At 36.0% G+C, this 12,970-nt stretch overlaps 1 protein-coding gene across 3 annotated transcripts in view; it reads right to left on the bottom strand.

Annotated features, from left to right (window-relative positions):
* Window positions 1–278: 278 nt before the first annotated feature.
* The window catches only part of RPAP3 (RNA polymerase II associated protein 3), a 53,795-nt gene continuing 41,103 nt past the window's right edge, over window positions 279–12,970 (bottom strand). For all 3 annotated transcript variants that reach the window (XM_069092693.1, XM_069092692.1, XM_069092695.1), the window contains 6 exons: window positions 8,333–8,403; window positions 8,120–8,221; window positions 4,425–4,663; window positions 2,282–2,477; window positions 1,139–1,236; window positions 279–555 (listed from right to left, as the gene is read on the bottom strand). In XM_069092693.1, coding sequence (XP_068948794.1) covers window positions 294–555; window positions 1,139–1,236; window positions 2,282–2,477; window positions 4,425–4,663; window positions 8,120–8,221; window positions 8,333–8,403 — 968 coding nt within the window. In that variant the 3' untranslated portion in view covers window positions 279–293. The remainder of the gene's footprint in view (window positions 556–1,138; window positions 1,237–2,281; window positions 2,478–4,424; window positions 4,664–8,119; window positions 8,222–8,332; window positions 8,404–12,970) is intronic.

The following is a 12,970-nucleotide window of genomic DNA, read 5'->3' as shown; positions in this document are numbered from 1 at the left end:
GGATCCCAAAGTCCACAATGCACTGACCTTTCACTTTGTCCTTAGCCTCTATGGATTGATAATTCTGGAAACCGCCCCAGCTGCTGGTGATCTGAAGTCCCTCCAGCCAGCAGCTGGTCAGGCCCGCCCTAAGGCTAAAAACTCAGCTCAAGCCAGGCTGGGGTCGGCTCCCAGAGCACTGCACTGGCCACTACCTGCCAGCCTGCCAGGCTGTCCTCAGCGGGAGGTTAGCTTCTCTGTGACATTTTGTGAGTTCTGTAGCTCCAAGGTTTGTTCAGAGTCACCTTTTACATTTATTGGAGGATGTGAGAGCTGAAACCCTGCAGAAGTCCTATTTCTACTCTGCCATCTTCACTCCGCCCCTCCAAATTCTTACAGGTCTTAAATATAAGGTTTATGTGTAAAAGACATGCAGGAATTACCAGGAATGGAAATTTTTTTTCACAGTACTTACCCTTTTTTTCTGATTCAGACATAAACATTATTGCCATATCAAATCTTTTTAGTTCAGATAATCTCTGTAAAATTTCAAGGGTAAGTGATGGTTTTTCTTTGCTGAAATGATATAGAGGAAAACAAATGATAAATCAAAAATAGTACAATTTCTTTTCTTTTTTTAAGATTTGCAATTAACCTTAAGGACTAGATTTTTCTTTCACCTACTTATTTTTCATTCATTCTATTTTAAAGTAGAATTTTCATAATACTCAGAGACTTAATTTCTCAGAGACTTAGGACTTTTTCCATCTGAAAAAACTTGATCTTTAATTTTTCTAGGGACTAAGAATCACATCAAGTAAAATAATTTGAAAGGGATAATAATATATCCATCTTTGAGTAGTTGGAAAAGACAAATTAGCTTACTTATCTATTATAATCTATCTGCTCTCATCATCCCACCCTTTTCCTAGAAGGGAGGGAAATATATTTTTCCCTGCCTCTTCCCCATTTTGCTTTCCAATTTCAATACTTAATATTTCTTTGAAGTTTCTGCAACCATAAATTTACTGAGTGTAATGAAAAATAATTTTATTACATTTACTAAAATAAATAATAAGTAAAAAGCAATGAAATTCATATATTACAATAAAAAATAAAGCCTGGTAACATAGTAAGATAATTAAGAAACTCAACTTACTCAATGTAAAAATCATGCAGAGTTTTCAAAATCTGATTGAATACATCTGGCTCTAAGGATTTTTGAAACAGCTTAGGATATAAGGAAGGCTCAATTTGCTTGGGGAAAAAAGAATAGTTATAAAAATTACTAAGTATATAGGTTTATAAAAATCATAATCATATATTCCATTTTTCATCAGTCACTTATGAACAAAGAACAAATTTTGAGATGAGGAATGACTGCTAGTCATGTTGTATTAAAATGGACTTAGAGAGTTACACTAAATTCAAAGATACAATGGGATGTACAAAAAGAAATTATAGCCTACAGAAAACACAAAATAATCTTCATAAGCTTATTCAGGCCTGGAAAAGCAGAGTTCAAAAAAGGAATACCTTGCACAGGAGACTCACCTATCTATGAAAGAGTTCTCATGAAAACAAAAATGAGATGTAGTAGGTTTATTAAATTTGAAAAGGGCAAAATTTAATAAGTGCATAACTTTCTTCAACCAAATCAAAGCTGAACAGTTGGAAGACAATTTGTAGAAGGATTTTTTCACTATTTTGAAGATCTCAACCCGAAAAACAGCTTAAAGTATCAATATATACAATTTACATTAATATGCTGTACATGATAAATTGTACACTAGGATACAGTGTAAAGGAAAATCTTTCCAGACACTTCAGTTTAGTCAGAATGACATGTCCAAAACAGATCTTACTTCTTTCTCTCCAAAATCTCCCCTCTTCCAAATTTCCCTACTGTTGTGAGGCCCTACCCAGGCTCTCCTTTTTTGTATTCTCAGCACCTACAACACAGTAAGCACTTATTAAATGCTTGTTGATATGAATCCATTTTTATGAGTCCATGTGAGATTAGGTGATGGGTAAAGACTTTTTTAAAATTTAAAGTATTATGGGTACCTTTTGTTTTTTATATCCTCATCATTTCCAGATAAACGACTAAACAATACCAACCAACACAGCAGCATTTACATTGAACAAAGTATGCAGTATTTTGCATCCAAAGTTCACCACCTCTCCAAAGGAAGGAAATAAATGCATTTCCTCATCTGTCCTCAAGGGCCAAGACTGATTATTACAATTATATGGCATTCAGTTTTGTTTTTAAATAGAACTGCTAACTTATATCACTTACCTTTAGATACTGATATAACATATCAGGAAAATTTTTCAGCTTTCTGAAATCAGATTCAAGCTGAAATGAGTTTGCAGGTATTGGTGGAAGAACATTTGTAACAAATGGAGCAGGTGTATTTTTTACTTCAGTGAAATTTTTCTTACTGAAAGACTGATGTACACTTGATGAGTCCACTTTTATATTGGCATGAGGTCTGAAAAATATTTAATAACTTATGTAGTACTTTACATACACAGTCTTATTTAGGTCAAACAATCCTTTGAGGTTAATGCTAGAGATATCTTTATTTCACAGATAAACAAAATGAAGCTGAGGAAGGACTTGCCCATAGTCACTTGGATGCAGGTGACAAGCAGGAGTCGACCCTAAGTTTCCTTTAGTTCACACCAGGTTACCTTAGCTAAAGTTCTTGGCTGGAAAAATTAATATCTTAAAAAAAATGAATAAGACAATGTATTTTTTCCAGGGTCTTATTGCCCATGATGTAATTTTTCCCATCCCTAGAACTAAAAAAATATTGGAGAGAAGAGGATAGATGTAACTGGTTATCTTTACCTATCAAACACTGCAATAAACCCTTGGTTCCAGTATTAATAAAAGGCAAAAGCCTTTTAAATTTTGTGCCAGTACAACGCTGAATAAAATTAAAAACAGAGAAATAATGTTTCCCTTTAGCAAGTACCTTCTTGTAAGGTTGGTTTTTTGATGAATTAATAATTTTTATTAAAAAGTTTATTAAATTTAAGCTCAAACAAACCCTTGCTTAATTTAGCCTACATACATCCATTAAATTATTACCATTTCCTTTCTACTACCAAGGGAAAATGTGACTGTTTAAAAAATGTAAAATCAAGTATGTGAAACATACAAAAACATTCTCAACAGTATAACTAGAGCTATTTGCCATCCTTTGGATGTTTCTTTAATGATCAAATTTCATCAAATTTTATTACTAATTTATCTTTGAGATTAAAAAAGTTGAAGAATAACTTCTGAACTAAAGTCTATACTGTATATTCAAAATATTTTCTTGGAGGGCAGTTAGGTGGTGCAGTGAATAGAACAACAGTTTTGGAGTCAGGAGGACCTGGGTTCAAATTAGTCTCAGACACTTGACACACTTACTAGCTGTGTGACCTTGGGCAAATCACTTAACCCCAAGTGCCTTGCCTTCCCCCCTCCAAAAAAACAAAAAAGATATTTTCTTATTCATTCAGATATTTTGCATAGTTGCTCTAATCTACATTGTCTCACAGCAATATCATTAATAATCTAAAACCAAACTCCACGATAACTTCTAATCCTCTATAATGTCAGTCAGCTGGTCACTAGAGAAGAAAATTGAACTGATGATTATAATGACAATCTGAACTAGTGCCTGGGCCTCAATGGCATTAAAATCCCTGACCATAAGTATATTTTTAGTCATTATAATGTTTACTCTTGGGTACATAAAAAAATAACCACTGCTCCTAAAGACAACAATAATGTTTCACCTAATGCTGTCTTTTCTTTTTGCTTTTCTGCAGGGGTGAAGGGAGGGCAATTAGGGTTAAATGCCTTGCCCCAGGTCACAGGGCTAGTAAGTGTTAAGTGTCTGAGGCCACATTTGAACTCAGGTCCTCCTGATTCCAGGGTCGGTGCTCTATTCACTGCAATGCTGTCTTTTCACAACACAAAATGTTGAAGAGGGGATGCCTTAAAAATTATTTTTTGCAATAAACAGCATTGATAAAGGTCTTTATTTCCTTTCCTTGTGTTTCCTTAAACAAAATCTCAGATATTAAACTTAAAAAACAACACTAGTGATGAAGGGAGATATAGGGACGGCTAGGTGGCACAGTGAATAGAGCACCGGCCCTGGATTCAGTAGGACCTGAGTTCAAATCCGGCCTCAGGCACTTAACACAAAAACTAGCCGCGTGACCTTGGACAAGTCACTTAACCCCAATTACCCTCCCCCCCTCAAAAAAACACTAGTGAAAATTTAAATTGTTATGTGTTTCTACTCTTAAGCCAAAACTGAGCAGCTGCTTTTGCTTTTAATAGCAGTGAATTCAGAATAATTAAAAGTAGTTAAGTTTTTCCACGGCAATCATGTCTCCACAGAACACTACTGAATGTGCATATTTGTACTCACTGCAGGACTTGAATATCTGTGATTTCTTCTATCTTTGATACTTTTGCTTTTGGAGTATCACTTGCAGGCAAAAGATCATCTTGGCTTGAATTCTTTTTACTTGTAATAGTTGAAGCCTTCATAACATTTGTTGGATTAATACAATTGGTCTCTAACATGGAAATGGTATTTGTTGCTGGCAATTCAATATTCTGCACCAAGTTACCAATTTCTTCAATGACGACTGTCCTCAGTGGTTTCTAAATTGAATGGTAAAATCAGTTCTTTGATAAATATTTTTATACTAATGGTTTAATATTTTCACCAACCAACAAATATTTGGACAAATTCTAGGGACACTATGTTCTTTTGGTCCTCAAAGTTTGGTGGCTCCCTTCAGAACCAAGTGGTATTCTCAAACATATGGAGCACATTCTGAAAGATCTGGAAATAATTCCAGTTACCAGTTCACCCTATGCTTTGGGACTTTCTGAGTTCCAAGTCCAGGATTCTCTGCTAAATCTGCAGAAGCCTGCTCCTCCATAACATTACCCAAAACCACAATTCTCAATCACTGCAGTCCTCCTCAAAGCTCCTATTGTAGTAACGACAACTTCTCATCTAGTAGTGATGGAGGAAGGAGAGAAAAACTGTTGGCCTTAGTCAGCCCCTAACTCCTACAACATCAAACTTCCAGAAGGGTACTAATAAATGTTGGTTTCCAAGGGGCCTCAGACAGCTTTCACTGAGTACCAGTACCTCCTCAGCAGTGCTACACTGCTTCTTCCTAGAGTCAGGAAGCTGGGGGTACAGATGGAGTAGAGTTTGCAGAGAGCATGGCCCACCTCAAGTTAACTGTGAAGGTATGTCTATCATAGGGGCTAGGACAATGGGTACCTGAAAGGCTGAGGAATGGATGGAGAAGCTACTTGGAGCAGTGGTGGAGAGTTAGGGAATGCTTAGAATCCCTGAGGCCCTGGACACCCAGTCCTAGCTTCCTTGGGCATGATATAGGTAGAGTACAGTGTACTGACTTCTAAAGTAAGTTCATTATTCTGCCTTCACCCTCAGCTTCCTCTAGGAAAAAGATAACTCTTTGGAGAAAGGAAAATTTGGGGAGAGGGAAGAGAAAAGTTGGAAGGAGTGAAAAGAAACTAGAGGAAACATTGAGGAAGTGAACATGAGAAATGTACAGGGAAAGAAGAGACAAAGATTTAAAGGAAGACAAGTGGTCGAAGAGCCAGGGTATTTGGAAGCAGGGAATGGGGAGAAAGGGAGATGATAATATAATGAGTGGGTTAGAAGAAAAAGAGGAGAAAATGTAGAGAAGAAATAGGGAAAAGAACCAAGTGGAGTGGTTAAAGGGTGAGATATATGATGTTTAGGAAAATTCCTGGGGCATAGTGGGTGGGAGGGGTGGTGGTGGTAGACAGTGAAATAGGAAGAGTGAGGGGGGAGTATCAAAAGAATAGTGAAAAGAGAAAAGTGGAAAGGGAATAAGGAGAGAGGGGAAGAAGAAACTATGCAGCAGAGTTTTTAATCAGAAGTTCTCAATAAACCTTAATTCGACCCCATATCCTGGGTACCCAACCCCTTCACAGAACCCAGGTGTCTAGCCTTCCCCATCATCTTTCACCCCAATTCTGGTTTTAGGACTCCAATGCCCTGCTCTATTCCCTAGACTTCTTCACCTTAGATAGCAATCTAGGTACTGCTTCTCCATCCAACTATTATTTCTACTCTGTTACTAGAACCCAGATGGTGCTATCCCTAGATACCTGCACTATCTCCCACATATAATCCCTACGCAAAGGAAATTGACTAAGAGTAGAGTAAGGGTGGAGATGGGAGATGATACTTTGAGGGTAGAACACCTCTCTTTCTAACAAGTCTAAATTTTTTTCCTTCCCAACTCATACAAGGCAAGTCCCCTGAGGGAGGGGGCTGGAAACAGCGTCTAGAGAAAAAACAAGGAGAAAATTATTCCTTTAAAAAAATAAATCCAAACATTGAACAACCTCAGAAACTACAATGTGCCTTCCCAGTTCCATTTCATAATATTTCCCTCTCTATATATTTTATTTTCCAGCCAAACTGTACTCCCTGTCCCTGCTGAGATTATTCAATGCCACTGTTTATATCCTTCACCTCAGGTTGGTAAAATCCTACCTATCCTAGAAGATAGTTTAAACACATTTTAAATCCACTTTTCATTTCCCCCACTAACAGGTGTGCACACACAGTTCTCTTCATAAATTCTCATAACTGTGTGATGTATTTTATTGGATTTGTATCTAATTCAAAGTGTTGTGATACATCTAATTATTGCCCTCTCACAGAGAAAAAAGTTCTCTTCTTTGGAGTAACATCTTTCTGTTGCAGGAGACTACCACTAAAGAGTTCAAAAATCCCAGTTTCATTTCACAAATATGAATCCATTTTCCAAACTAGGGTTTACTCATCCTTAGTCTACATAAGCAATATATAATTTGTGAGAGGATAAGCCAATGTCTAAAACTCTAAGTTACAGGGCAAAGTAAAAATTAACTGACAGACTCAGTTGAAATGTAACATCAGCAAAAGAACATTGGAAAGGCAGGAAATCTGAATTTCTAGGTTTGGTTCTTCTACGGACTTCTGGAAATTTTGGCAAACAACTGTCCCTAAGTTTCAGTATACTGAAAACAGGAAAAAATAACAATTTCCCTGAGTATCGATTAATCATTTATTAGTATATCACTATGTTCTAGGCACTTTGCTAGGCTCTAGGGACACAGATACAAAAATAAGGAAATCCTTGCCCTCAAGGAGCTTATATTCTACTATGGGGAGACAACATAATCACCAATAAACAAAGGATCTAGGAGTAGAGAGAAGGGAAGAGATGTGAAGACTTCATGGCATTGTTTTAAGGACTGAATAAGATACATAAGTATAAATGCTCTGTAAATTATGACATGCTAAACAAATGTAAGGTATTATAATAATTATGTAACATTCACAGCTTATAAAATACCTTCCTCAGAGCAACCCTGTGTGTCAGACAGAGCCAGGACCATTTTGCAAACAAGGAAATAGGGAGTCAGTAGAGCTAAGCGCGGCCTTGCCACATTCACAGGGTTAAAAGAAGAGCTGAGACTTGAACCCAGTTATTCTGACTCCGAGTTTAATGTTCTTTCATTGAGCTACTTCTCCAAAGTAATAAAAAGTAAAACATCTGGGGCGCCTAGGTGGCACAGTGGGTAACAGTGCCAGCCCTGGAGTCAGGAGAACCCGGGATCAGTTCTGGCCTCAGATACTTAACACCCACAAAAAAAAACTGGCTGTGTAACCTCGGGCAAGTTACTTAACCCCAATTGCTTAATAAAATATAAAAAAAAAAAGGAAAACATCTAGTTTTATCAGCACTTTTATTAAAATACTTTGCATTAATGAACAGAAAAAAAGATAATGAAATTTAAGTTTGCAGTGCAAAATATTCTAAAACATTCTTCTATTTTCATAATTTAAACAACTGTGTTCTTTTCTTATTCTTATCTCAGTAAGGCTAGAAGGTATAATAGCAAAACTGCTCCAAATAAAGCTTTCCATACTTGCCTTTCAAACACATGTATCAGACTTCTCAATTTTATAAATGCAAGTAAATTTCCAGCATTTATTGAGATAACACTGTTATTAAAAGTGAAATATAAACCCCTGGAAAAAGTTGTACTTACATTTGATCTAAGATGAAGTGGTTTATCAATGGATTTTACCAAGTTTTGCCTTTCTGTTGATTTATCAAACACATCAGCCCATAGCCCTTTTTCAATCAGTTCCTTAAAAATGAATGTGAGATGGTTATCTGATATTCTCACTTGAAATATATAACACATTAAATATTTTTATATTTCAGAATTTTAAAACACTATTATGACAAGAATACATACTTTTTTAATCCTGGAAAGTTCACTTACTGCTTGCTTATTTCCTGGTTCAAGATTTAAAACCATTGTGAAGTCTGAAAAAGAGGAAAAAAATACAATAGGCAAAGTATTTAGAGTTCAGGAGATTATATGTTCAGATACTAATCCCATGTCTTCCTACCAAGGTTATACTTAAATGTGTTAGAAAATAGAGCAAGTCATTCAGGGGAGAACAGCATTTAGCATTAAAATAAATGAAATGGGAATCAAGAATAGATTCTATTTTTCTATATTTGCTATATGAATAGAATAAATCAGTTATAGTTTCTTCCCTGAATACATAAATAATTCAATTCAGATCAATAAACATTTATAAAAAAAGCCTACAAGGTACAAAGCAGCACTATGCTAGGAGCTGGGGATATAGGGACAACATTATAAAAGTCCCTGCCCACAAGGAGTTTATATTCTGCTGGAGAAATATACATACACAGATAAACTGAAAAAGGTAATTCGAAGAGGGAGAGAACACTAACAAATAACAGATGGCCCCTGAGTTAAAAGGATTTTAAGAAACAAAGATGAGGAAACATAATCCAGCTTGTGTAAATGAAGAAGATGCAGATGAAATCTTTAATTCAGTAACAGCTGGCAGTACAGCTTGGCTAAAGATAGAGAGAATGAAGGGTAATAATATGAAATAAGGAAAAATATGGAGTGCCACTGAAGGTTTTTTAGGAAGGGAGTAGCATGGCCAAAGTTGTGCAGGTATATGGAAGACAGACCTCAGACAACAGATGACTAAGGTTTACATTCATACATACACCTTGAATAGGACCTGTAAAATTTACACTCTATTGGTATAGACTTTGAAAATCTCATGTCACCTCAACACCATTAAAGCAATAACTTTGAATGCTAATATCAAGAAAAAGATACAAAGTTCTGTGCTGGTTTAATCAAATGAAAAAAGTTGTTTAAGAGAGAAAATATCTAGACCCTAGTCCCAGCCTCACAAATTTATGGCCTGTTTTTTGAAAGTCAGTCTCCCTATTCTTCTATTATTCTGGGGGCTAGTGTATAGTTTTGTGGTCCTAAGTTTCCCTCATTACCACCTCTCCTATAAAAAAAGACCTTATAGCAAAGGAGATTCTAACATTTTGGTCCAGACCCATTATTTCATAGATGAAGAAACCAGTAAAGACCTTTCTTCTACCAATGCTGGCAATAACTAGAGTTGCCTGGGGACACTGAAAGGATAAAGTGACTACCTCAGTTTCAGATAGTATATGCCAAAGGAAGGAATTGAACTCATGTCTGCCTGACTCTGAGGACAGCCCTCTATCTACTATGACAAACTGTAGTGCAGGGGAAGGGAGGAGGGGAGGAAGAAAAATCCTATTTATTTATGTATTTATTTTGAACACAGAAAAATAAAATTTAAAATTGTAGCAACTTAGTATCTGATATTTGCAAGGTCCTATGAGGGATACAAATATGAGTTAAGTCATGACCCTGACTTCAAAAAACAGTAGGTTAAGTAGGTTAAGACATGTACACAAATAACCGTATTTATACAAGGGGGAATGAAATAAATGCAATTGAAATGTACCCACAAAGTTAGCTATGAGTGTTTAAAGGGAGAAAGAATATTAGCTGTGGTGGATCAGGGAAGACTTCATGGGAAAGCCTAACTTTCCTTTCCCCATCATCCCTAAAGAGTACCTGGATCAACTTTCAGGGAGAAAAATGGGTCACATCCCTTTAAGAGTCAATTGTGAGATTTGTCTCCAATCACATCTACCTCATTATTCCTCAACATTCCCTCATTCTGCTCCTTAAGTCCATGCAAGCTTATAATTTAGCTTCACAGGTGCTATTGGGAAAATTTTCTTTTCTTTTTCTAGCTCCCACTGAAATTTTTTCTTTAACATTGACTTTTATAAGATTCTGAGTTCCAATTTTTTCCCCTTCCCCACAAAATTAAGGATTTTTCCAGATTCTAATGTAGTCAGCATATCAAAGGAGACCAGGGATACTTCTCTCCCTTTTTTTTTTGCAAAGGTGGGGTAGTTTAGGGGCAGAATAGTGCATATACTTTCAGAGTCACTGATATGTTGCTTAGTTTTGCTAAACTACATTTTTCTTAGAAGTTTTAAAGTTCTTGACAAAATTTTAAAATAAATCTATAACTTCATTTATAGATTTAATAAAGTGAAACCATTAGCTCCCTAGAGATTAAATTTTCATAGTTTTGACTAGGTATCTTGGGTCATAGCTTTGATTAGATTATCTTTGATACCTTAAAAGATGAAGGCTCCTATTTACTTGCCTGCCTCTCCCCTCCCCCAAATGATGATTAAAATTAGTCAAATCTGCCACTGCGCCTAGATGGGGAGGGTGTCATTGTACTCCATTCACCATTCCAGTTAACTTTCAGGATCTTTCACTCCCCTATGTGAATTATTTCCCTATATAGAATACATAAAGATATAAAGAATATAGCTCCTTGAGAGGAAGGCATAAACTATCTGCTTTTTTATTTGTATCCACAGAATTCTGCACAAAGTTAAGTGCTTAATGAATGTTTTTTCATTCATTCATCTGTTTATTCATTCATTCATTCAAGCTGGATCCAGAGGGATACAGAAAGATCCCAGAAACTGGGAGACAATCAAATATAGAACACTAAATATAATGTTAAATTTTGTTAATGTAGTAGTTTTGCAGAATAGTCCCCTCACCCCACCTGCTCACCTTTTTTTTCCCCCTAGGTTTATTGCAGGGGAAGAGCATAGGGGAGAGATTAGGTAATGGAGATGATATAAAATCAAGAGTAACACATTTTTAAAATGATCATGAAATTCATCAGATCTTTAATTCTCACTAGCTTTTATTAAGGTTTATTTAGAAAATACATAACTCCTGAGGATTTTTCATAACTCTGCTGTCCAATCGAGGGCACAAGGAGAATTATGTAGATTTATACTTTCCCATCCATTCAGAAAAGTCTAGGGTAGTTTTTCAGTTTTCTCTGATTAAACTCAACTAATCATTGCTAATGTTCCCTCTGTAACAATTGCCACTCAATGAACTGATAAATGGGAAACTTTAGTTCAAGCCCCAGCACCATCACTATCTATATGCCTGTTTCTTCATCAGTAAAACACGGAAACATATATATGTATATATATCATAGTTACAATTTGGATTTTAAACATCACAGAAACAAAGAATTTTAGAGCCACAGAGGACCTTAGAGATACCCTTTCTCTTCCATCCCTATTACCTGAAATCAAAATGGTACTTTTCTACTGAATTCTTCCTGGCACTGTGTATTCTAATTTTCCAGGCATTTGGAATTCTATTCCTCCCCCTTTTAAAATTCTACCTATCCTTCAAAGCTCAGCTTAAATGTTACCTCCTTCATGATGTCTTCATTACATCTCCCAGTTGAAATTAATCTTTTTCTTTAGTTTCTATCATACTGTGTCACTGCCTTAATCATCACAATCTATCATATATTAAGAGTTAATGCTTTAGTAAGTTTATAAGTTTAATTGAGGGCACTGGGTGTGCCTCATTTATCTTTCACACACAGGGCCAATAACAATAGCAACAACCTCATTGAAACCCAATCTGGTATACATGTTGGGGGTAGGGCACAACAGCAAAGTGGGGAAATAATAGCCAAGGTGATGTGCGGAGGGAACTTTGAATGCCCCTAAATCACTACAGCAGTAATGAAGGCCTGGCAGGAAACCTGGAACACTGGCTAACAGGGATCTGATTGGTGATACCAAAGATGAAATGCCAGTCAGTATGATGAAATTGCATATGATTACAGAAGCTGGCCCTACTTGAAACTGTCACTGCGATCAGCTTGCTACTGAGAATAAAATCCTTTAACGTTCTGGTATAAAAAGGCAAGACACCTCAGAAGAAATCAGAAATATGAATGTCAGAAATACTTCAGTGCACTAAAGCAAACAAACAACAATTACATGTGTAATAGGCTAAAGAAATGAACACTTTAATTATATTGTAGTATTAATCACAATAAAAACTAAAACTCAAACCTCTTCAGCATTCCCTGTCCCTGGCTGAAGAGGGTAGACAAAACTGTGAACAGACCTCACCAAGGGCTTCACGCGACTTCACGCTACTTTTAGTCAACAATACCATCAACTCCAATTCAAACATTAATGTATCACTGTAGGGCAATAATAAAAAGTAATTTTATCCCTAAACTTAAACTAAATGAACTAAGAGATGAAATCAATAAGTTACTAAAAGCTAAAGAAAAAAAAATTAAACATCCTAAGCTCATTATTTTTCATGGACTGAAAGACAACAAATCCCTGCACTACATATAGGTACAGAGCTCAAAACTGGAACTAGAACAGTAATCACAGAATGAACCGTTGCCCACAAATGTCTGAATATAATACTGCCCTATAAAAACTTATCAATGTTTTCTAATAGTTGTCACTATTCCAAAATAATTGTACCATCCAAGGTACATAGAATAAAAAGCTTTCAAAATACAGTGACCAGGTTAGGATCAAAATCACATATGAATAGGATGAGGTGAGTGTCATCTTTTTTGTCCTGTCTGCTACTAAGAGTTATAACAAAAATACTTTCAGTAAGCCTTCAAAG

Source organism: Petaurus breviceps, unplaced genomic scaffold (assembly GCF_028583685.1).
Source record: "Petaurus breviceps papuanus isolate PSGF00001 unplaced genomic scaffold, PetGlider_PUasm1.0 191, whole genome shotgun sequence".
Lineage (NCBI taxonomy): Eukaryota > Metazoa > Chordata > Mammalia > Diprotodontia > Petauridae > Petaurus > Petaurus breviceps.
Note: the sequence above shows the minus strand (reverse complement) of the source record. Positions and strands in the feature narration are given on the sequence as shown.